This window comes from Dryobates pubescens, chromosome 33, assembly GCF_014839835.1.
Source record: "Dryobates pubescens isolate bDryPub1 chromosome 33, bDryPub1.pri, whole genome shotgun sequence".
NCBI classification, from domain to species: domain Eukaryota; kingdom Metazoa; phylum Chordata; class Aves; order Piciformes; family Picidae; genus Dryobates; species Dryobates pubescens.
In genome coordinates this window covers 9127763-9151663 of record NC_071644.1, presented here as the reverse complement: position 1 = coordinate 9151663, position 23901 = coordinate 9127763, and the positions used below count along the sequence as shown (strand labels likewise).

The window sequence follows — 23901 nt, the reverse complement described above, 5'->3', positions numbered from 1 at the left end:
GCGCGGCCGCTGCCCCTTCCCCTCCTGCCCTCCGCTCCCTCCCTCCTCTCCCCCCGGCCGCTTCAGCCTCCCCGCACGCCGCCAGCCCCCCGCCTCGGGCGGCTCTGCCCCTGCCCGCGGCTCCTGCTGCCCCCCGGCCGCTGCGGCCTCGGCCTCGGCCTGCAGCCGCTGCCAGCGGGGCCGGGACCGGGCGGGAGGGAGCAGAGCTCCCCCCGGGACAGCACCGCGGCAGCCTCGGTGCTGCTGCTGTCCGCCGTGGCCTCCCTGCCCTGTGCCAGCCTGGGTGAGTGTCGCTGCGCGGAGAGGCTCGGCCGGCCCCGGGCTGTACGGCTCGGCCGGCCCCGGGCTGTACGGCTCGGCCGGCCCCGGGCTGTACTGCTCGGCCGGCCCCGGGCTGCTCTCGGCTCGGCCGGCCCCGGGCTGCTCTCGGCTCGGCCGGCCCCGGGCTGCTCTCGGCTCGGCCGGCCCCGGGCTGCTCTCGGCTCGGCCGGCCCCGGGCTGCTCTCGGCTCGGCCGGCCCCGGGCTGTACGGCTCGGCCGGCCCCGGGCTGCTCCCGGCTCGGCCGGCCCCGGGCTGTACTGCTCGGCCGGCCCCGGGCTGCTCTCGGCTCGGCCGGCCCCGGGCTGTACGGCTCGGCCGGCCCCGGGCTGTACGGCTCGGCCGGCCCCGGGCTGCTCTCGGCTCGGCCGGCCCCGGGCTGCTCTCGGCTCGGCCGGCCCCGGGCTGTACTGCTCGGCCGGCCCCGGCTGCTCGCCGCTCGGGTGCTGACTCCTGGGGGGACGCTCCGCTCGCTCCTGGGGGCTGTCAGAAGTCTTCTCTTGAAGCCTTGCCTTGGCTGAGCAGGTGTAACGGCGTTCTGGGCAAGCTAAACCCTCACCTCGCCGAGGATGTGGCTCTGGACAGCCTGATGTAGTGTGAGGAGTCCCTGCCCGTGGCCGGGGGTTGGGGCTGGAGGATCCTTGGGGTCCCTTCCAGCCCTGGCAGTTCTGTGACTGTGCTTCTCAGGACTGACAAAAGGCTCTGCCTGGGAGTCTGTTGTGTTCCGTGGTGCCAGTGTTAATGAAGGGGAATTCAGCCAGGCTGGATGGGGCCTTGAGCAGCCTGGGCTGGCAGGAGCTGCCCCTGCCCGTGGCAGGAGGGTTGGACCTGGATGATCTTTGAGGCCACAGGGAATGGCAGCTCCCTTCCAACCCAGTTCTGTGGTTGGTCTTCACCGCCTGGGGACACAGTGTGCCACAAGGCTTCCTTCAATCCTCTTTTCTTGTCCTCCCAGGGATCAGCTCGAGCTTGGAAGGCTGTTGCTCTGCCTAGCTGCTTGCTGCAGGATGCCACACAAGATTGGCTTCATAGTTGTTAGCTCCTCAGGACATGAGGATGGCTTCAGTGCCAAGGAGCTGATGGTTCACGCGCCGACGGTCAACGGATGGAGGTCACCCAGGTACTGCCCTGCCTCTGGGGGGCTGGAAGGGAGTGGGAGATGTGCCACGAGGAGCCTGCAGCACCCCAGACCCAACTGGGTGTAAACAGAGCTGCTTTAATCCCATGGAGTCCTCATCCTGGGGGAAAAAGCACCTTGGTTATCACCTGAAGCGGGGGGAAAGGGGAAGAAAGGAGCTGGTTTCCTGCAGCCATCACCTGGAGGGGACAAGGATGGGCAGAAGGAGCTGGGTTCCTGCAGCCATCACCTGGAGGGGACAAGGATGGGCAGAAGGAGCTGGGTTCCTGCAGCCATCACCTGGAGGGGACAAGGATGGGCAGAAGGAGCTGGGTTCCTGCAGCCATCACCTAGAGGGGACAAGGATGGGCAGAAGGAGCTCTTTGTCTTCTTTGCAGCCTTGGAGCTTGCAGCTGCCTTGGTTCAGTGCTGGGATTCTGCTCTCTGGCTCACTGTGGGGCACTTCAGCTTCTGCAGTCAAAGTGTTTCTGCTCTTTGGTCTCCTTCTGTCATGCTGAGTTAAACTCCAGCAACTCAGGGCAGCTGAAGCTGGGGGTGAAGTCCCCTCTGCAGGGCTGGCTGAGGGCCTGTGTGTGCTTGCAGGCTGTGCCAGTACCCCCAGGAGATCGTCCTGCAGCTGGCGGAGCGGTGCCGGATCCGCAAGCTGCAGCTGCTGGCTCACCAGTACATGATCTCCAGCAAAGTCGAGTTCTACATCAGTGAGAGCTTGCCTGAGTGCTTTGCTCCCTACCAGGCAGAGAGGTTTCAGAGGCTGGGGTAAGTCCAGCTCTGCATGGTGTCACTGCCTGAACCAGGAAGGCCTTGGTTCTGCTCCGTGCTGTGCTGCCAGCAGCAGAGGTCCTGAGCCTGCCCGCGGCTGGAGCAGAGCTGAAGGTGCTCCTGGAGCACTGCATCCAGCTCTGGAGCCCTCAGCACAGCAAGGACATGGGGCAGAGAAGGGCTGGGAACGTGGTCAGGGGGCTGCTGGGAGGACAGGCTGAGGGAGCTGGGGGTGTTCAGCCTGGGGAAGGGAAGGCTCTGGGCAGACCTGGGAGCAGCCTCCCCGGGGGCTACAGGAGGGCTGCAGAGGGACTGCTCCCAAAGGCCTGCAGGGACAGCAGCAGGGGCAAGGGTTTGAAGCGAGAGCAGAGCAGGCTGAGGTTGGATGTGAGGAACAAGCTCTGCCCCAGGAGGCTGCTGGGACACTGCAGCAGGCTGCCCAGGGAGGGGGGTTCAGTCCTGAGGGAGATTTGCACCCTGGCAGAGTCCCAGGCTGAGGAGCAAAGGCAGGGCTGGCTTTGTCCCTCTCCTGACCCCCTGCACGTGCCCCCAGCTATGTGCCCCTCTCAGACAATGAGAAGACTGACTTTGAGGCACGGGAGCTGAAGTCAGTCTATGTGGATGCAGTTGGCCAGTACCTGAAGCTGATCTTCCACAAGAATTACGCCAACAAGCACAACCTCTATGGTCAGGTGAGTCAGGAGGCCTTGCCTGGGGGGCTGCAAGGCATTTCAGCAGCACAGGACAGGCACAGGGTCCTGCTGGGGAAGCTGAGAGTGTTGGCTGCGAGCTCCTGGGCTTGGTTTTGCTTCCTTTTGAGGAGAAGATGCAAATAAAGGCTTCTGAGGGGCTTAAAATGACCAAGGGCCTGCAGGGGCCCCCAGAGCCTCTCACTGATGTTGCACTGCAGGCAAAGGGCTTCCCCTGGGAGCAGCTTGGTGCTCCCTACGAAGCCACTGGCAGCCTTTAGGAGCTGCTGTGGAGGTGTTGAGCAGCCAGGCTGCTGCAGAGAGAGCCAGAGTCAGCCTCAGTGCTGCAGAGCCTCCTCTCACCTGCACCCCAGGGCAGAAATGACTCCCCAGGGAGCTCTCTGCATCTGCTGATCTGCTTTTAATGCAGCCTGGTGTCCACTTAGCACTTGGTGCTGTGCTCCCCCCCTCCCTGGGGAGCACAGAGCCTGTGAGTCGTGGTGCAGTTTGCTTTGTCTCAGTTCCCCTGAGCTGTGGGCAAGGCACTGACCTCCTGCACTCCCATTTCCTCTCCATCTCTCCCAGGTTGCTCTTGTAGCTGTGAACATCATTGGTGAGCCAGCAGACTGCAGCCATGGCAGCAGTCACCCTGTGAGTGCACAGCAGCCCTGGCTCTGTGCTGCTGCTTCCTCCTCCCCTCTGCTGGGGCAGAGCTGCCCTGGGCTGACTTTCTCTTTTGAATGGTTTTATTTCATGCTCTCTTGAAGCAAGAGAGCTCTCAAACACTGAGCTAATGTCTGCCTGCCCAAAATCAAACATCAGCAGCTGGAGTGGTGCCATCTGCAGCCTCTGCAGGGCTGCTGTGTGCTCCAGACCAGAGCTGTCACAGCCTGTGTGGCTTGTGTTGGTTGTCAGCAGTCAGCACCAGGAGGACACAGAGCTGCTGGAGTGAGGCCAGAGGAGGCCACAAGGATGAGCCCAGGGCTGCAGCAGCTCTGCTGGGAGCAGAGGCTGAGGGAGCTGGGGGAGTTCAGCCTGGAGAAGGCTCCAGGGGCACCTCAGAGCTGCCTGCCAGGACCTGAAGGGACCCTGCAGGAAGGCTGCAGAGAGACTTTTGCTGAGGGTGGCTGGAGCCAGGCCAAGGGGGAATGGTTTGGAGCTGAGGCAGAGCAGGGTTAGAGTGGAGCTGAGGAAGAAGTTCTTCAGTGTGAGGCTGCTGAGCCTCTGGCACAGGGAGGCTGTGGCTGCCTCCTGCCTGGGGCTGTGCAAGGCCAGGCTGGGTGAGGCCCTGAGCAGCCAAGGTTGAGAGGTGTCCCTGCCCATGCTCTGCCCCGGCTGCAGCTCTGCCCCGCCTGCAGCTCTGCCCCGGCTGCAGCTCTGCCCCAGCTGCAGCTCTGCCCCGCCTGCAGCTCTGCCCCGCCTGCAGCTCTGCCCCGGCTGCAGCTCCGCCCCGCCTGCAGCTCTGCCCCGGCTGCAGCTCTGCCCCTGCTGCAGCTCTGCCCCGCCTGCAGCTCTGCCCCGCCTGCAGCTCTGCCCCAGCTGCAGCTCTGCCCCGCCTGCAGCTCCGCCCCGCCTGCAGCTCCGCCCCGCCTGCAGCTCCGCCCCGGCTGCAGCTCTGCCCCGCCTGCAGCTCTGCCCCGCCTGCAGCTCCGCCCCGGCTGCAGCTCCGCCCCGCCTGCAGCTCCGCCCCGCCTGCAGCTCCGCCCCGCCTGCAGCTCCGCCCCGCCTGCAGCTCCGCCCCGCCTGCAGCTCTGCCCCGCCTGCAGCTCTGCCCCGCCTGCAGCTCTGCCCCTGCTGCAGCTCCGCCCCTGCTGCAGCTCCGCCCCTGCTGCAGCTCCGCCCCGCCTGCAGCTCCGCCCCGCCTGCAGCTCCGCCCCGGCTGCAGCTCCGCCCCGCCTGCAGCTCCGCCCCGCCTGCAGCTCCGCCCCGCCTGCAGCTCCGCCCCGGCTGCAGCTCCGCCCCGCCTGCAGCTCCGCCCCGGCTGCAGCTCCGCCCCGCCTGCAGCTCCGCCCCGCCTGCAGCTCCGCCCCGCCTGCAGCTCCGCCCCGCCTGCAGCTCTGCCCCGGCTGCAGCTCCGCCCCGGCTGCAGCTCCGCCCCGCCTGCAGCTCCGCCCCGGCTGCAGCTCTGCCCCGGCTGCAGCTCTGCCCCGCCTGCAGCAGGCTGGCAGGAGAGGCCCTTTGAGGCCCCCAGCCCCACGCCAGCTGTGCCTGCACACTCAGAAGCTGTTTCTCCTGTGGCACAGCCTTCCAGGGAGCAGCTGGTAGACCACTACCTGGGCGTCAGCGCGGAGGATCCTGCCCTGGCTGGCTCCTACCCGGGGTGAGGAGGGGGCCGCCCCGGGCCCCCTGCGCCGGCAGCGCCCCGCAGGCAGCCTGGCCGGCGGGCTGCAAGCCGCTGCTGTTCCTCTGGCACCCTCAGGAAGTGTGACTCCATCTCCCCCCTGGACGACCTGGCCTTTGACATGTACCAGGACCCCGAGGTGGCGCGGCTCATCCGCCGGCTGGAGCAGCGCAAGCGCCAGGCCGTGCGCCGCGAGCGCTACGACCGCGCCCAGCAGCTCAAGCAGGCCATGGCTGACCTCCAGAAGGTACTGCCCCAGCTCCTGCGCCTCCCCAGCTGCCCTGGGGCCCCCCAGGACGCTCCCTGTGCAGGGCGGGTGGCGCCCAGCCTGCTTTCCAGGCAGTCGCTCGGCAGGCTGCGAGGAGGCAGGGAGCAGGAGCTCTGCTCTGGGCCCTGGGGGTGCCTGGAGTGGAGCAGAGGGGGAGGGGAGGGGAGGGGGAGGGGAGGGGAAAGGGGAAGGGAAGGGGGAGGGGAAGGGAAGGGGGGGAAGGGAAGGGGGAGGGGAAGGGAAGGGAAGGGGAGGGGGGGAGCCAGCTGTCCCTCTGTGTGGTGCAGGCTCCTGGGGGAGGTTTAGGCTGGGTGTTGGGAAGAGTTCCTGTGCTGGGTGGTCAGCCCTGGAGGAGGCTGCCCGGGCAGCTGGTGCCAAGCAGCTGTGGCCCTTGGGGCAGTGCTCTGATGGCCACAGGGGAGCTGGGCAGGGTCCTGAAGGGCCTCTGCAGCCCCGGGGTTGGGGGGGGGGGTCCGCGGGGGGGCTGCAGCTGCACCCTGCTCAGGTCGGGGAGCGGCTGGGCCGCTACGAGGTGGAGAAGCGCCGCGCCGCCGAGCGGGAGGACTACGAGCTGGCCCAGAGCAAGAAGCAGCAGATGGAGGCCTACCGCCTGCAGGTGTACCAGCAGCTGCAGCTGCACCCCCTGCTGCATGCAGAGCTGCTGGTGGGTGCTGCCCCCTCCCAGCGCGGCCTCGGGGCTGCCCGGGGCGGTCCCCAGCCTTGCTCTCCCAACCCTTCCCTTCCTCAGGATCACAAACCTGAGCTGCCCCTGGAGCCTGGGATGTGCCCTGGCAGCCCCCAGCGCCCCTCAGCTGCTCCTTCCCCCCCTGCTGAGCACAGAGAGGAGCCCTGGGCAGCAGAGCCTGTGCTGGAGGAGAGGCCAGCAGCCCCTGCTGCTGCTCAGCCCCTGCCTCCCCATCAGTCCCCTGCTGCTCCTGAGCCCCAGCCCACGGCCTCCAGGGCAGAGGTGAGTGCAGGGCAGAGGTGAGTGCAGGGCAGAGGTGAGTGCAGGGCAGAGGCTCCTGGGCTTGGCCTGCACAGCAGCACAGCCCCTGGGGGCTGTCCTCAGAGCTCAGGTAGGGTCTGGTGCTGAGCAGAGCCCCTCCTGGCACTGGCATTGCTCTTCCTTGCTCCTGAAGCATCTGGAGGCAGGAGAGGACTGTCCCTGGCTGCAGGCAGGGGGCTGGACACAAGCAGGCAGGAAATGGCTCCTGGGGCCACAGCCTGAGTGGGAGCTGCATCCCCCTGCTCCAGGGCTGGCTCAACAGAGCTGCTCCAAGGCTGGGGGAGTCCACTGCAGGGAGGGTCAGCTGGGCTGTGCTGGCAGGGGGAGAGCTTTGGGGTGCTGTGAGGAGAGGAAGGGGATCAGGGCTCTGCTCAGCTTGGGCTTTGGGTGTGCTGCTCCAGCTTCTGGGGCAGGCTTTGTGTTGGGGCTCTCTCTGAGCAGGATTTGGCTTTAAATAGTTGATCAGCTCAAGCTTTGTGCCCTGCTGGCTTGCCAGCAGCAGGGATCTCCTCTGGGGCTGTGTGCAGAAGCTCGCTCTGGCTGTGACTGCATCCTGGGCAAGCCCTGAGGGCTCTCACAGGCACTGCTTCCACCTCCCCACAGGGCTCCTGTGGGAGCTCCCCCAGCTGCACTTCACTGGGAGGAGAAACTGCTCTGAGGGGGCAGGAAGGGCTGCAGCCAGCCAGGGAGGGAGCAGCTTCCCACCTAGGCCCTCCCTGGACAGCAAATGTTCTCTGCCCTGCCAGGCTGAACTTCTGCCCTATGATGAGAGACCCCTGCCAGCCATCTGCAAGCAGCCCCAGGCCCACCTCGGGCCAGAGAGGGCTGAGGAGGCTCCCAGTGCCCCCCCAGCGAGAGGCATCACAGGGGAGCCAGAACCACTCAGTGAGAAGGCTCTGAGGGAGGCCAGCCTGGCTGTGGAGGTGTTTGGAGAGGCTTTGGTAAGGGCAGCAGCACAGGGGGCTGGGGGCTGGCAAAGGCTCTGCCAGCTCAGAGCCAGCAGAGGGTTCCCCCCTGGGGGCTGGGGGCTGGCAAAGGCTCTGCCAGCTCAGAGCCAGCAGAGGGTTCCCCCCTGGGGGCTGGGGGCTGGCAGAGGCTCTGCCAGCTCAGAGCCAGCAGAGGGTTTCCCCCTGGGGCTCTGGGGGCTGGCTTCCATCTCTGTGATGCTGTAGCTTCTGGAGGTGATGACTTGGTGAGACACTAAGCAGCCAGGGTCTGGTGGAGTGCCTCAGGGTGCAGCCCCTGCCAGAGGAGCCCTGACTTGAGCCTGGGAGGGAGGGGAAGCAGCTCTGTGCCTGGAGTGGCTCCCCGCGGCCCTGGGCTGCCATCTGGGCGTTCAGCAGCGCCTGGGGGCTGCCTGCTGGGGCTCAGCTGCTGCTCTGAGGCTGTGCCTGTGCAGGGGGCTGCAGAGATGCTGCAGGCAGCACCCTGAGGGCAGCTTCCTGTGCTCAGGTGGCAGGAGCCTACTCCCGGAGCTGGAGCCGCCGAGAGGACGCTCTGCTGGCCGTCTACAGCAGGCTGCTGCAGGTGCCACAGGGCACCCCCAGGGAGGAGCTCAGGAGCATGCTGAGGGCTGCCACCCTGCTGGCCAGGAGAGCCAGCAAGGACATCGTGTCCTCAGTGAGTGCCCTCGGCAGGCAGGGGCTGGGGGGCGGCCGGCCCAAGCCCCCTGCAGGAGCAGCCAGGGCAGGGCGCACAGCAGCACATCCGGGGGGGGGTTGGGGGCTCTCCAGAGGAGGAGACCCCACAGCCTCTCTGGGCAGCCTGCTGCAGGGCTCAGCACCCTCCCAGGGAAGAGCTTTTCCCTTGTGTTCTCCCGGGAGCTGCTCTGCCCCAGCCTGCACCTGTGGCCCCTGGCCTGGCGCCGGGCAGCGCTGCAGAGACCCCAGCCCCACCTGGGCCCCGGGGCTCTGGGCAGGCTGCTGTCTGTGCCCCTGCCCCAGCCAGGGGGCTCGGGTGGATGACCCCAGGGGTCCCTTCCAGCCACGCTGGGGCCTGGGGCAGAGCCGGAGGGAGCTTTGCCGCCCCTGGCTGCCAGCAGGGCCCTGCTGCTGGCTTTAGGCAGGCTTTGCTGGGTCACTCAGGTGTTCCAGGCTGCCCTGAAGCTGCTGAAGATGCTCCTCACGCAGTACATCCCCAGGCACAGGCTGGGGAAGGCAGAGGCCGCTCAGTGTGTGGAGGGCGCGCTGCCCGCCCTGCTCGCCAGCACCGGAGACTCCTCTGCCCGCCGGCGCCTGCTGGCCGCCGCCTTCATCCGGGTAGGTGCCGCTCAGGCAGGCAGAGCCCCTGCCCCAGCTGCCCCCTGCAGCCCCCTGACTGCCCCTGCCCTGCAGGAGCTGGCCCTGTGTGCCGAGGTGAGGGCCCTGCAGGTCGTCCCGGCCCAGCTGCTGCAGCCCCTGAGGCCGAACTGCGCTCCGCAGCTGGCGGCGAGCCGGCTGCAGCTGGTGGAGAGCCTGCTGGGGGAGCTGGGCACCGAGGGCTCAGGCTTCACTGTCACCAATGTCATGAAGGTAGGAGCCTGAGGGGGCAGCTGGGGAAGCTCTTCCTGTTGCTCTTTCACTTGGGGCTCAGCCGGCCTGGGGGTGCTGGGGGAGCTGGGAGCCTCTGGGAGGTGGCGACACAACCCTCTGGGGAAGGGAGATGGAAATGGGGGGCAGGGAGTCCCTGGGGCAGAAGGTGTCTGTGTGGAGATGGGGAAGAGGTGAGCAGAGGCTGGAGCAGCTCTGCCTTGGGGGCAGGCTGGGAGGGCTGGGGTTGTGCAGCCTGGAGAGGAGAAGGCTCCAGGGAGACCTCAGAGCAGCTCCCGGTAGCTGAAGGGCTCCAGGAGAGCTGGGAGGGACTCTGGGCAGGGGCTGGGAGTGGCAGGGGGAGAGGCAGGGGTTGGAACTGGAGCAGGGGGAGTTTAGGCTGGACACCAGGAGGAAGCTCTGCCCAGGCAGGGTGGGGAGACACTGGCACAGGCTGCCCAGGGCTGGGGCTCCATCCCTGCAGGCATTCAGGCTCGGGCTGGCTGTGCCCCAGGGCAGCCTGCTCTGGCTGTGCCAGCAGGGGGCTGGGCCAGCATGCCCCCTGAGGCTCCCCCAGCCCCATGCAGCCTGTGGCTGGCTCCTGCCCCTGCAGGGAAGCCTTGGCTCAGCAGCCCCTGCGGGGGCTGGGGGAGGCTCTCACTGCTGTGTTCAGTTTGCCACAGGAGCTGTGGAGCACAGGGCCCAGGAGGTGCGGGAGGCAGCGCTGAGGATCATCTCTGCTCTGTACAGTAGGCACAGAGCTGCTGTGGTGGAGCTCCTGCCCCCAGCCCAGGCCAGCACCCCCAGGAGCCTGCTCTACAGAAGCCTCTGGGAGGGCTTCTCCAGGATGGATGGCAGAGGCTCTGAAGCTGAGCTCAGGGTAGGCAGGGGGAGGGCAGGGCACAGGCAGCTGCTGCAGGCCCTGCCTCCCAGGGAGCCCTGCTGCAGGCTGGCACGGAGCAGGGGGCTGAGGTGCCCTTGGAGCAGCACAGAGGGCTGAGGGGAGGGAGGGGGCACTGCCCCAGCTCCCCCAGCCAGCAGGGTGCTGCCCTGTGCCCATGCTGCTGAGCCCTGCAGTGCCTCCTCTCTGTGTGACTGGGGTGGGGGTTGACAGGCACGGAGAAAGGCAGCAACAGAAGAGGCAGAGAGGCAGAAGAAGGAAGAAATCAAAGCTCTGCAAGGTCAGCTGGCAGCTCTGAAGGAGATCCAAGCAGAAGTTCAAGCTGGAAAGGTTTGATTGGGAGCTTTTCACCCTTTGGCTTAGATCAGGAGGAGCACTGGGGGCTCACCAGAGCCATGCAGACCCCATGCCACACCTCCTGCCTGCTCACTCACCCTCCCTGCAGCCTGGGGTGCTTTCCTCTCCCAGCTCAGTGTGAAACCTGCATCCTCTTTGGCAGCAGCTTTGCCCCTTTGGTGAGCTCTGCAGGCAGAGCAGAGGGGTGTGCAGGGCCCCCCAGGAGCAGGCTGTGCTGCAGGCAGAGCAGAGGGGTGGGCAGGGCCCCCCAGGAGCAGGCTGTGCTGCAGGCAGAGCAGAGGGGTGGGCAGGGCCCCCCAGGAGCAGGCTGTGCTGCAGGCAGAGCAGAGGGGTGGGCAGGGCCCCCCAGGAGCAGGCTGTGCTGCAGGCAGAGCAGAGGGGTGGGCAGGGCCCCCCAGGAGCAGGCTGTGCTGCAGGCAGAGCAGAGGGGTGTGCAGGGCCCCCCAGGAGCAGGCTGTGCTGTTCAGTGTGGTCCCTGACCCTTGGAAGGAGTCTCAAGAAGCCTGCCCAGGAGATTGCTGCCTGAGCTTTGCTGTAGGAGCAGCAGCAGCCAGGCAGTGCTTTGGCTCTGCCTGGAAGCTTGGAGCTGCAGAGAGGAATCAGAGTCTCCTCTCTCCCTGACCAGCATCACACTCATTGAGCAAACCTCTGACCTCCCTCTCCTCTTGCTTTTTCCCCACAGGAGCCAGAATTTGATGTGCAGAAGCCAGAGGACCAAGGTAGGTAGCTCCCAGCAGCACTGAGCAATGCAGAGAGCTCTCAGGGTGCTGGCCTTCAGTGGTTGCTCTTTCCACAGGGCAGCAGGCCGGCAGCAGCCCCCAGCCTGCAGCAGAGGTGCCAGAGGAGCACTCCTCTGCTGCCAGCTACTTGGACAAGTGAGTGGCTGAGCACTTCCTCATCACCTGAGGCCCTCAGCAAGCTAACAACATCAGGACACCTCCCAGCAGAGCCAAGCTAACACCTGCAGCCCTGGGACAAGGCAGAGGCACATCCAGTCTCACAGAGCTGGGGTTGGCAGCAGGCAGCTGGGTGGATTTACCCTGAGGGCAGCAGCAGGCAGGGCAGAGAAGGAGCAGCAGCAAGGTGCAGCTCCCCCTCAGGATACTTTCCAACAGCACATAGCTTCCTCACTCCTTTCCCTCTCTTGGTTGTGGCTTTTCCCCCTCAGCTTGTGCATCTTCTGTGGTGAGAGGGATGAGTCCTTCACGGAGGAGGGGCTGGACCTGCACTACTGGAAGCACTGCCCCATGCTGATCAGATGTGAGCACTGCAAGCAGGTCAGGCACAGACCTGGAGCATGAACTGCTGCTCCCCTGGGCTCAGGCTGCTGTAAGATACTGAGCACTGAGGCAGAGGAACTCCAAACACAACTTCCTCAGCTTGAGGAGGGCAGATTGAGCCTGGAGAGGAGGAAGAAGTTCCTCATGGTGAGGGTGGGGAGGCACTGGAACTGCCCAGGGAGGCTGTGGATGTCCCCTGCCTGCAGGTGTTCAGGGCCAGGCTGGATGAGGCCTTGAGCAGCCTGGGCTGCTGGGAGGGGTCCCTGCCCAGGGCAGGGGGCTGGAGCTGGCTGAGCTTGGAGGTCCCTTCCAGCCCAGCCCACTCCATGAGTCTGAGCTGTGTGGGCTCGGGCAGGGACCCTGGCAAGAGCAGCCCTGGGTCAGAGACTGCACTGAATGCCCTTTTCCCTTGCTCCTGCGGGAGCAGATGCCCTCAGCAGGCTTTGCAGCCCTCTCCTCAGCCTGGGCCAGGGCCTGTGAGGTGCCTGTGTTGCAGGTGGTGGAGATAGCAGGCCTGACAGAGCACCTGCTGGCTGACTGCGAGCGGAGGGAGAGCTTCGTGCGCTGCCCGCGCTGCAGCGAGGCCCTGCCCAGGGAGCACCTCCCCAGGCACCTCAGGAGCAAGGCCTGCACCTGTGAGTGGCTGCCAGCAGGGCCTGCAGGGCTCTGTCTGTGGAAGGCAGCACACCTCTGATGGGTGGGGGTCAGGAATCTGGTGTGGCTCCCCAGGGAGCCCTGGCCCTGAGCTTCCCTTCCCTGTGGGCAGGAGGAGGGAGGCAGCAGAAAGCCTCTGGGGGATCAAGCTCCTTGCTCCTTTGGGTCTTGTTTGCTGTAGGTGGGTGAGGGTGAGGCTGCTGGGGGAGCAGCTGATGAGGAGAGGGCAGAGCTGGCCTGGCCAGGGCCTGGGTTTCCTCCTCTCTTGTCACCTTGCCTTTTCCCCTCTCACCTTCCTCCTCTCATCGCTTCAGCTGCCAAACCAGAGACTGTGGCCAACCACTGCCCACTGTGCCACGACAACTTTGCCCCAGGAGAGGAGGTAAGGCTGCCCCCAGGCTGCCCCCAGGCTGCCTTTGTGTCCTCTCCCAAACAACAGCTGCCCTGGGCTGCTGCTGGGCTCTCTGAGGGCTTTCCCCCCTGCCTCCAGGCCTGGAAGTCTCACCTGCTGGGCAGGGATGGCTGCAGGATGAACAGGCGCAGGGTGGCCCCAATGAACAAAACTCTGCTGCTGCAGCCTGGTGAGAGAACTCTTTTGTCATCCTAAGGGTGGTGCTGCCTAAGAGACCTCTGTCATCCTCAAGCTGCCTCTTCAGCCCTTACCCAGCCTGCTCCCTGCACTGGTGTCCCCTGGCTGACAGTCTTGCTGCTCTTGCAGCCCCCAGCACAGGCAGGGAGCAGATGCTCCACAGGCACAGCTGCTACTTTAACCAGTTCAGGGCTTTTTTGTGTGCCCTGCCTGACCAGGGGCAGAGCAAGCAGCAGTTAACCTTCTGGAAAGCTCCCTGCTGCTGACACACACAACACAGAGCCTGATTCAGCTTTTGGTGCCCAGTCAGGGGATGCTACTCTGCTGCTAATTAGGAGCTGGAGTGAATTGTTAGTGCTGTGTGCTGCTTTCCCTTGCAGTGCAGAGCCAGCAGCCTGGCTGGCAGAACTTATGACTCTGCAGAGAGAAAGTGATGCTGGTGTCAGGTGCTGGGGTTGGGAGCAGCCCTCTGCAGCTGTGAGGCACAGGCAGAATGGGACCTGGATGCAGACTGAAACCAGGGAAAGGCTCAGGTTGGAAGGGACCTCAGAGCTCATCTCCTCCAACCTGCCCTCCATGGGCAGGGACAGCTCTCAGCTGGACTTGGCTGCTGCCTGGCCCTGAACAGCCCCAGGCAGGAGGCAGCCACAGCCTCCCTGTGCCAGAGGCTCAGCTCCCTCCTGCTGAAGAACTTCTTCCTCAGCTCCAGCCTGACCCTGCTCTGCCTCAGCCTCCAACCCTTCCCCCTTGGCCTGGCTCAGACACCCTCATGGGAATCTCTCTGCAGCCTTCCTGCAGGCTGCCCTCAGGCTCTGGGATCCATTGTTCAGGCTTTGTGTCTCCAGGATCAGGAGGGGAGGCAGATGAGGGCCTGTGCTGATGAGCTGCATTTTCTCCTCACAGGCAGAGCAGCTGGAAGGAAGCCTGGAGCTGCAGGGCCAAAAGCTCAGCCTCCATCTCTGGCAAGCAAGATCCCAGCCCCAAGAGGGAGCCCAAATAAAAGCACTGCCAAAACCTACTCAAAGCAGTGACAGGAGAGGTACTTTAGTCTGGGAACTGCTTTGGGCACCCCCTAGAAGCCTTTCTGCTTGGCTGTGTGGGGCAGCACTGCCCAGGCTGCTGCCCTCTGTGCTGTTAGAAATGAGCTCTGGAACAGGCCCCAGAGAGCTCCCAGGCCCCAGGAGTTGGCACCACAGGAAGAAGCTGCAGGGCTGGCCCTTGCCAGAGGGAGCTCAGCCTGGAGCAGTGACCCAAACTGGCACCAAGGGCCTTGTGAGCCCTCTTGAGAGGAGGGCTGAGCTGCACCCCCAGAGTCCCCTGTGGGCTGCAGTGATGGTGTGAGTGGCTGCAGCTCCTGCAACCACCCAAGCTCTGCTCCCCCAGAAAGGAAGTAAAGGCCAAGCTCTTGCTGGGGCCCTGCACAACCTGAGCTAATAAATGTAGGCTGTGCTGGGTGCTGTGCTGCTGCAGTGTGCTCTGTCTGCTCCCTCTGCCCCAGCTCTGCACTGCTCCTGGTCACCCAGCTGCCAGCCTCTCACCCCTGAGCAGCTTCCAGGAGCAGGGCAGCAGGGCTGGAGCTGTGTGCATCAAGCAGCACCCTCAGCACCCCTGCTTGGGCTGCTCAGGCAGTGGCTTTCCAGGGTGGAACTGGTTGGTCCCACGGCTGTGTCCACCACAGCTGCAGGACCCAGAGCCTGCTCAAGAAGCTTTGGGGCTGGCAGCAACTGAGAAGGGAGGAGAGGGAGAAGTTTGGTGGCTGCAGAAGGCTCTGTGCCTGCAGCAGGACTGGGAGTGCTGGAGCTGCCCTGGGCTGCTCCCTGATTTCTGCTGGGGCAAAAGAAAGCCTGGGCTGAAGCCCACAGTGAGCTCTGCTCCTGTCCCAGGGCACCTGGGGCACAACCTTGTGGGGCACAGCTGCTGAGGGAGGGCAGTTGGAGTGCAGAGCTTCAGGCTGTGGTGGTGAGGCCTCCCCAGCAGAGGAGCAGGCTCTGGGCCCTGCCTCCTGGGCTCTCTGTGACCTCTTTCTCCGTGTTCAGCTGAGTTGTCTTCATCCATCCAACCTGCAGAGCCAGCTGGAGAGCAGCCAGAGGCTCAGCCTGTGGGATTCAGCTCAGCTGCAGGGGCCAGGGGCAGTTCTGCTGCCCCAGGACAGCAAGTGGTAGAGGTTTCGTGGTTCCAAGTCTGGGATGAGCGGAGAAGGTGCTGAGCTCCCAGGGCTTTGACCATGTTCAGGAGCAGAAGTCTCTCCTGTGCTCCACCTGAGTTATGTTGATGACAAGAAACTTGTCTGGCAGGTGTGGAAGGGCCCTCTGCATCCTCAGGTGGCAGAAAGGGGCAGGGGGGTGGAACCAGCTGACCCTGAAGGTGCCTCCCACCTGGAGCCATGCTGTGCTCCCATGGTTCGGGGGGGCTGGTGCCCAAAGGCAGTGCCCAGGGCTGGGATCTCTGCCTAAGCTAAGGGCCAGGTCAGAGAAGCTGTGGAGCCTCCTCCCTGGAGTGTTCCAGCCCTTGAGTCTAATGGGGGTGGGATTGGAACTGGATGGTCTGTGAGGTCCCTTCCAACCCCTCCTGTGCTGAAGCCTTCTGGGGGAGGTTCAGGGGTGGGTTCCAGCACCCCCCACCCTGGGGGCTGTGTTTGGGCACCACAGTCCCCCAGGGGTACTTCAGGTCACACTCTTGGCCCCTCTGTGGTCCCGAAGTTGTCGCTGCTCTGACTGAGCAGCAGCTCAAGCGCGCCTGAGCTGCTGGCTTGGGTTCACAGCCCAGGGAGGGCTCGGTGCCCTCCGCGCCGCCTCGACCACCCAGGCTGGGCGGCCTTGGGCTTGCTTGGCCGGCATGGGGGTGTCGGCAGGAGCCCCTCGCTGCAGGGGCAGCACCTTGGTGTCGGCTGGCCGGGGCGGTGCGGGGCTGGCCGGGGCGGTGCGGGCGGGCGCGGGGCAGGCGCTGCGCGGTGCGGGGCTGGCCGGGGCGGTGCGGGGCTGGCCGGGGCGGTGCGGGCGGGCGCGGGGCAGGCGCTGCGCGGTGCGGGGCTGGCCGGGGCGGTGCGGGCGGGCGCGGGGCTGGCCGGGGCGGTGCGGACGGGCGCGGGGCAGGCGCTGCGCGGCGCGGGGCTGGCTAGGGCGGTGCGGGCGGGCGCGGGGCTGGCCGGGGCGGGCGCGGGGCTGGCCGGGGCGGTGCGGGCGGGCGCGGGGCTGGCCGGGGCGGGCGCGGGGCTGGCCGGGGCGGTGCGGACGGGCGCGGGGCTGGCTGGGGCGGCGCGGGCAGGCGCAGCCGGGCGCTCCCTGCCCTGCCCGGGGCGGTGCTTCCGCGGAGCCATGGCGGCGGCGGCGGCAGCCTGGCCGGAGCTGGAGGCGGCGGCGCGGGAGCGGCGCAGGGAGCTGGCGCTGCCGGGGCCGGCGGTGGCCGAGCGGGTGGCGGCGGGCGGCGGGCGGCTGCCGGCGGCGCTGCTGGCGCTGCCGCTGCTGCAGTCGCTGGAGCTGAGCGGCTGCCCGGCGCTGCGGGAGCTGGGCCCGGGGCTGGCGGCGGCGCTGCCCGCCCTGCACACGCTGGTGCTGAGCCGCAACGCGCTGGGCCCCGCCGGGCTGGCCGCGGGGCTGGGCGGGCGGCTGCCGGCGCTCCGCATCCTCGACCTGTCCGGGAACGGCCTGGAGGCGCTGCCCGCCGCGCTCGGCGGAGCGGCGGAGCCGGCCCCGGCGGCGGCCCCGGCGGCGCCCGCGGCCTTCCCGCAGCTCCGCAGCCTCAACCTCAGCGGCAACCGCCTGCGGCAGCTGGGCCCGGGGCTGGCCGGCGCCGCGCCGCAGCTGCAGGCGCTGCTGCTCAACGGGAACCGGCTGCGAGCGCTGCCCGGCGGCCTGCTGCCCCCCGCGGCCGCCGGCCCCTTCCCGCTGCTCAGCCGGCTGGAGGCGGCCGACAACGAGGTGCAGGAGCTGGGCGCAGATATCGCCGCCCTGCCGGCCCTCAAGGTAGGAGCTGGCCCCGCAGCCTCCCTGTCCCCAGCCCCGGACGGCACCCCGGGTCCCCCCTGCCACCACCCCGGGTCCCCCCTGCCGGCCCTGGTCCCCCCCAGCACCGCTGACCACCCCCTCTCCGTCTCCTCCAGAGCCTGGATGTGGCCAACAACCAGCTGCGGGAGCTGCCTGCCGCCCTGGCCGACTGCCCCCGGCTGAAGGAGGCCAACTTCAGGGGCAACCAGCTGAGGGACAAGCGGCTGGAGAAGATGGTCAACGGCTGCCAGACCAAGGCCATCCTGGAGTACCTGCGGGCAGGGGGAAAGGGGAAGGGGAAGGGAGACAGCTCCAGAGAGGAGGCCAGGAAGAAGAAGAGGGAGAAGCAGCAGAAGAAGGACGGCGGAGATGGGGAGCAGGATGAGGTGGAGGAGGCGAGCAAGCTGCTGGTGAAGGTGCTGCACGTCTCCGAGAACCCAGCACCCCTGGTGGTCACAGCCAGCCCGGCGGTCAGGGACGTCCGAGCCTTCATCGTGTGCTGCGTGCTGCGGGGAGTCAGCCTCCGGCCTGGCAACGCGCTGAGGAGGTTCCTGTCCCTGCAGGTAACTCCTCAGCTGGGCTGGGACCCCCGGGGGACACTGAGCACACACAGCTGTGCTGCCCCAGCAGCTCCTGAGCGCTGTGCAACCTGCTGAGGATGTGGTAGAAGTGCCCTGGCTTGGCTCCAGGTGCCCTGAGCTGTGCCAGAGCTGTCACCCACCAGACCTCCCAGCACAGGCTCCCCCCTGGCGCACTGCTCGGCTCTCTGGTGGGTGCCAGCTGCTTCCTGAGCAGCTTCCTGCTGTCAGACTCTTTGTGCCCCGGCTGAGAAATGCCATCAGCTGTGCTCCCCCTCCTTTGGGTGGTAACTGAGAGGAAAGCCCTGTGCAGGGGAGGGCTGCTCAAAGTGCTGCAGGCAGTAGGCAGGAGCAGAACCTGAGCCCTGGGAGGAGTGGCTCAGGGTGGCCTTGGCAGATGCTGAGGGAGTCTTTGTGTTTCAGACCAAGCTGCATGAAGACATCTGTGGGAAGAGGACAGCAGCCACCATTGCCACCCATGACCTGCAGCTGGTCAAAGCCCCTCTGACCTACGATGTTCAGCCTCCTGACCAGCTGAAGGTAGGGCTCCAGGAGGCCTTGGCTCTTCCTTTCCTGGGGAGCTGAAGGGAGGGCTCCAGGAGGCCTTGGCTCTTCCTTTCCTGGGGAGCTGAAGGGAGGGCTCCAGGAGGCCTTGGCTCTTCCTTTCCTGGGGAGCTGAAGGGAGGGCTCCAGGAGGCCTTGGCTCTTCCTTTCCTGGGGAGCTGAAGGGAGGGCTCCAGGAGGCCTTGGCTCTTTTGTCCTCTGGCACTGTGTAGAACGAAAGGAACTTTTCCCTGCCCTGTAGTTCCTGAAAGCTCACTCCAGGAACTTTAACCTGGAAGCCTTCCTGACTTCCTCCCTGCCCTGCTGTAACAAAAGCTGCTTCAAGGAGCCTCCCAGAGCTGCCTGCTGTGGCTGCAGCAGTGCCTCTCTGCCAGGCCATGCAGCAGGTGCTGTGCTGCTCAGCAGTGAGAGGGAAGGGCCTGGATGAGGACCCCTGTGCGCCGCTGGGCTGGAGGCTGAGCCTGGTGCTCAGGTGGCTGCAGCTCACACAAGGTTTAAGCTCGGTGTGGTCCTAGCAGTGCAGCAGGAAGGGTGTCCCCCCTTGGAGCAGGGGTGTCCAGGTGTGGTCCCTCCTGCAGCCCTGTGTCTGTCCCCTGCTGTGTGCAGATAACCCCCCTGGGGCGAAAGGAGGTCAAGGCAAAGGATCTTCTCCGGCAGCTGCAGCTGGAAGCGGAGGAGCAGAGGAAGCAGAGGAAGCGTCAGAACGTCTCTGGGCTGCACAGGTCTCTGCCTCAGCTCTGCTCTGCTGCCTGGGCTCTGGGTCACTCAGCTGCAGGCAGTGTGCCTGGGCTCTGGGTCACTCAGCTGCAGGCAGTGTGCCTGGCTGTGCTTGGAGGCTGTGCTGGGTAGGGCAGGAGCACGCTGATGGCTTTGGTGCCCTCTCAGTTGCTCACTTGCTGCTTCTCTGTTGCTCCTGGCAGGTATCTGCAGCTGCTGGATGGCAAAGACAACTACCCCTGCCTGCTGGATGCTGAGGGTGCTGTCATCTCCTTCCCACCAATAACCAACAGTGAGAAAACCAAGGTCAGGGCCTGGGTGCTCAGCATTAGGCAGAGCTCTGCAGGGAGAGGCCTGCAGCTGCTGTGCACAGTGCTGTGGGACCTGTGCTTGTGTTCCACACAGAAGCCTTCCAAGCCTGGCTCTGCTCTGCTGCACTGTCAGACAGAGATGGGTCCTGGAGCTGGCTTCTTGCCTCTGTAGATCTGCCAGGCCCTGCCAGGCTGTGGCAAAGGCTGCAGAGCTCTGGGGAAGGGCAAGGCCCTGCTTTGTGGCTCTCAGTGCTCTGCCCCTGGTGGCTCTGGATGCAGGCTGTGAGGGGTGCTGGGTGGGCTCTGATTCCTCATTTGCTTCCCCTGGGAAACTCTTACAGATCAGGAAGGAAACCAGGGACCTGTTCCTGGAAGTGACAAGTGACACCAGCTTGCAGATCTGCAAGGATGTGATGGACCTCCTCATCCTGGTGAGTGGGAGCAGCATCCTGCCTGTGCTTGGGCTGCTCACAGCTCATGGGAAGGGCAGGGGCAGATTTATGCTGTGCCACTGCCTCCAGCTCTGCTGTCCCCAGCAGAAGGAGGACACAGAGCTGCTGGAGAGAGTCCAGAGGAGGCCATAAAGATGCTCCCAGGGCTGGAGAACTTCAGTTGTGAGGCTAGGCTGAGGGAGCTGGGGCTGTGCAGCCTGGAGAAGGCTCTGGGGAGACCTTGGGGCCGTTCAAGATGCTCTCTAATTAAACCTTTCTTACTGAGGGGCAAGCAGGGCACAGCCTGGGTTAAAGGTCTTGGAAGGGGAATGTATTTCTAATTGCCCTGCTGATGTGACCTTTGGAGCCCCAGTGAAGGCCCAGGGGCCTGGGCAGGTCACAGCCCAGTTTGACATGGAGCAGGTTCTTGTTGCTTAGGGTCAGTCCTTTGACAGAGCCTAAAGTCTCTGGGTTTAACATAAACCCAGCCCAAGAGGCTCTGCTGGGGAGCACAGCTGGGGGTGCAGCAGGAGCCCTTTTGGCTTCCTGAAAGATCCAGCCCCCTGAGGAACGTTTCCATGCAGGTGGTGCTCCAGAGCCACACCTGGGGGGCAGCCTGGGGGGCAGCCTGGGGACTCAGTTTGGTTTCTCTGCTCTGACAGAAAATCGCAGAGCTGAACAGATCTACCCTGGAGAGCAAGGAGGACTCGGGCTCGGACGACGACTCTGAGGCTCTGCAGGGGCCAGGGAGTTCGAGCAGCCAGGCAGAGAGCCTCCCCCTGGTGGTGGAGCAGGTCCGAGTGGTGGACAGGGATGGAAACCTGAAGGTGCTTTATCCTTCCAAGTCTGACCTGGCCTCGGCCTCCTCCCTGCTGACTGTGCTGCGCTAGCGGCGCCCGGAGCAGCCCTCTGCTCGGCCCTCTGCCTCTCCACCTCTGCCCCTCTGCTCTGGGGGCCCTGGCAGCAGAAGGGGGGAGCCCAGCAGGGGCCATGCTGCAGGCCAAGCTCCTTCACCACCCTCTCCTCCTGGGCCCTGCAGCAGCTGTGGGACCTGAGGTGCTGGCAGGACTGGAGGGGGAGTTGTGCAGCGCTGCTCTCTGTGCTCAGACACAAACACAGCTCCTGTGTGGGAGTGAAGCTGGCTGCAGGGCTCTGTGCCTCCTGCTGTGGTCCAGAGCCATTCTCCATCCTGCTGGAAGTGCTGGCTGCAGTGACCTTCTTGTGTGCCTGGTGGAGCACAGCATGCATCGTTGCTTCTCAAGTTCAGCTCCCTCCTGAGGGCTGCTCCTGCCTTACCCCAGCACCACCAGAGCTCTGTCTGCTCAGAGCCCAAGTGCTCTTGCTCAGAGTGACCCTCCTGGAGCTTCATGTCACATCCCCAGGTGATGAGTGCTGGGAACACCTCCCCTGACACACAGGTGGTGTGAGGGGCCCTGATCTTTGCAGGCTGTGGGTGACTTTTGCATCCATGCCTGGCTGAACAGAAACCTCTCCAGGAGCTGAGGTGATTGCCCTGGGCACTGCCTGGGTGAGCACAAAGCTCTCCAGGAGCTGAGGTGATTGCCCTGGGCACTGCCTGGGTGAGCACAAAGCTCTCCAGGAGCTGAGGTGATTGCCCTGGGCACTGCCTGGGTGAGCACAAAGCTCTCCAGGAGCTGAGGTGATTGCCCTGGGCACTGCCTGGGTGAGCACAAAGCTCTCCAGGAGCTGAGGTGACCTGGAGATGGATTTTTGGCAGTGAAAAGTGCTGTAAAGCTCAAGCTGAACTTGCAGGTGCTGTGTCACATCCATCCTCCTGTTGGGGCCTGGACAGTGCATGGAAAATAAAGCAGCTCTGGAGGCCACAGGTCACTTGCCTGGGCATTGGTGACTTCTGTAGCTCTACCACCCTGCCAGAGCAGCCCTGGCACGCTGCAGAGCAAAGGGAACCGAAGAGTGTGCAGGCACTGGAAGCAGCCCTCGGTAGTGCCTCAGGCTTCCCTGTGGAGTTCTACACATCAGTGGCTTGCAGTGAGTGAGGAATGAGCCAGAGAGACTCCACAGACCTGCAGTAAGAGGAGTTTAATTGGCTGGCAAGGCCCCAGCTCGGAGCCAGGGCGCAGGAGCCTGCTGGTGGAGCCACCAGGGCTGCTCTGCAGGCCTGGGGAGCTGCTACTTGACAGAACTCTTCCTCCTGCCCCTGGCGTTGGGTGAGGACAGGGAGAGGTCGCTGCTGTGGCGCGAGGGCACCTTGGCACCGTTCTGTGTCACCAGCTGCTGGAGCTCCCCCCACTCACTAATGAGCTTCTGTGGAGAGGTGGGGAGCAGCACTGCAGGCTGTTCCCTCAGCAGCCCCTTGCTGGCTGCCAGAGCCAGGGGCTGGGGGGGCTCTGTTACCTGCATTGCCTCCAGCAGCTCCTGGTCGCTGAGCTCTGCCTGGGGAGCTTTGCTGCCTGCTGTGCTGAAGGTGGCCTGCAGGATTTTGCTTCTGAACCTGTCAAACTTGTGGCAGGAGAGCAAAGCTGGGTTTGGGTGACTGCAAGGACTCTGCTGTGTTTCTGGGTGGGCTGAGGCCCTTCAGGGCTCTGTGCCGGCATGGAGCTTGCAGGAGAGGGCTTTGAGGTGTTGGAAATGTGGTGCTGTGCCTGTGCTGCACTCGAGTTTCTCAAGGCTTCTGCTGAGGCCTCCCTGCTTTGCAAGGGACATGAGAGCTGCCCTCTGAAGAGCTGGGAAGGGAATTGCTGAGCTGCTCTGGCCCCGTGGCTGCAAAGGGAGGCAGGCCCCAGGAGCAGAGGGCTGCAGTGCCCTGGGGCACCTCCTGCTGTGCTTCTGCCCAAGACTGTCCCTAAGCTTCTGTGTTCTCTGCTAAGTGTCCCCTGGGGGTGGAGGGAGCCCGAGCTGAGGGAGCCTTCACTCACCCTGCTGGTGACCTGCTCCAGTGCCACTCTGGTCTGCAGCTCCCTGTGCTGCAGCCTCTCGGCCTGGGCCTGCAGCACCTCTTGGGCCTGTTGCTGGTTCTGGAGGTGGTGCTGGCTGGCCAGAACCTCTGCCTGCAGCTGGCTGACTGTGCCCTGGAGCTCGCTGAGCAGCTTGTTCTGCTCAGCCAGTTGGGATTCTTGCTCTGTAACAAGCTGAGCAGAGAGAGTTCTGTGTGGCTGTGAGCAGGAAGTGAGCTGCTGGCTGCCCCTTCCCAGTGCCTGGGCACAGCCTGCAGGCTGCAGGCAGCCTTCCCCCGCTGCCAGCTGCTGTTCCTTGGCATTTTCTCTGCACTTACTGCATCGAGTGGGGGTTGTCAGGTGGCAAACTCCCCAAGCCAAGCACAGCCCAAAGCCAAGCAGCTCAGCCCAGAGCTCACCTGCCGAAGGCTGCAGTTCTCCTGCTCCATGGCCACCAGCATCCCTTGGTGCTTCCTCTCTTCCCTCAGGCTGCAGAACTGGAGAGGGAAGGTTTCACACTCCCAGCTGCGCAGTTCACAGGTGGGGAAGGGTTTGTGGTGCTCACAGAGCCTGCAGTGCCGTGGGCTGGGGGTGGTACCTTGCTGGACATGGCTTGGAGCTGCTTCTCCCTCTCTCTGAGCTGCTTCTGCAGCATCTCGCTCTCGGCCGTGGCTCTGCGGAGCTGGGATTCTCGCAGCTCCAGCTGCCTGTGCAAGGAGGAGAGGGCTCCTGGAAGGGTTGAGTTCTGCTCTCAGCAAGCCCCAGGAGCTTCCTGGCTCCTCTTTGGAGGTAACCACGAGCAGAGCTGCTGCTGCAGCCGCCTGAGCACAGGCTGGGGGTGAAGGTAATGCTCCAGCCCCAGTGCCCCTGGCTGGAGAGTGCTGCTTGTGGTGCTGCTGGGGGGGGCAGGAGGGTCTGTACCACCAGCAGGGCGTGCAGGGTGCTGAAGCCCTGCTGGATGCCCCCCAGGACGGTGCTCAGGGCTTTCTCTGCCCTTCTGAGCAGGCTTCTAGGCCGAGGGGCATTCAGCAGCAGCTGTTGCCCCCAGGAGAGGCTAAGCTGGGATTCGAGTAGGTAAAGGGAGCAGAATCCCAGGCTGGCATTCCCCGGGAGCCTGCCGCGGGTACCTGTGGCCATGCTGTACTCCTGCTCAGCTCTCCGCAGCCGCTCCCGCAGCTCCCGGCCGCTGGCTTGGCTCTGGGCGAGCTCCGCCGCCGGCAGCTCCTGCGAGGGGCCCTGGGCGGCTGCGCCCCCTGCGCCCCCCGCGCCCCCTGCCTCCATCCCGCGCCGCAGAGGGGACAGGGCTGGGGGCTGCCTGTCCCGGTGCAAGCCCGGAGCTGAAACGGAGACAAGCGCGGGGCGGGGACGGGGAACGGGGACGGGAAGAGGATTGGGACCGCACCGAGGACGGGAGCGCGGTCAGGACGCGGGTGGGGAGCGAGGCGGGATGGAGACAGGAGCGGAGCGGGAGCTGGAGCTGGGAGCGAGGTGGGATGGAGGCAGGAGCGGAGCGGGAGCGGAGCAGGAGCGAGCTGGGATAGAGGCAGGAGCGGAGCGGGAGCTGGGAGTGGAGCGGGAGCTGGGAGGGGAGCGG

At 65.3% G+C, this 23901-nt stretch overlaps 2 protein-coding genes across 2 annotated transcripts; both read left to right on the top strand.

Annotated features, from left to right (window-relative positions):
* Positions 1-781: 781 nt before the first annotated feature.
* Positions 782-14256, top strand: CEP104 (centrosomal protein 104). Its single transcript, XM_054175927.1, has 21 exons — positions 782-1439; positions 2040-2213; positions 2770-2908; positions 3491-3556; positions 5149-5225; positions 5325-5493; positions 6020-6178; positions 6263-6459; positions 7230-7461; positions 7973-8140; positions 8605-8778; positions 8854-9030; positions 9701-9907; positions 10142-10258; positions 10968-11004; positions 11082-11160; positions 11454-11562; positions 12062-12200; positions 12534-12601; positions 12710-12800; positions 13712-14256. The coding sequence occupies exons 1-21, from the start codon at positions 1174-1176 to the stop codon at positions 13837-13839; spliced, it is 2973 nt and encodes a 990-aa protein (XP_054031902.1). The 5' UTR covers positions 782-1173; the 3' UTR covers positions 13840-14256.
* Positions 14257-16122: 1866 nt separating this feature from the next.
* On the top strand, positions 16123-21226 carry LRRC47 (leucine rich repeat containing 47). The gene is made up of 7 exons (XM_054175801.1): positions 16123-16770; positions 16908-17354; positions 17793-17909; positions 18540-18655; positions 18854-18956; positions 19303-19392; positions 20055-21226. The coding sequence occupies exons 1-7, from the start codon at positions 16123-16125 to the stop codon at positions 20280-20282; spliced, it is 1749 nt and encodes a 582-aa protein (XP_054031776.1). The 3' UTR covers positions 20283-21226.
* Positions 21227-23901: the final 2675 nt, after the last annotated feature.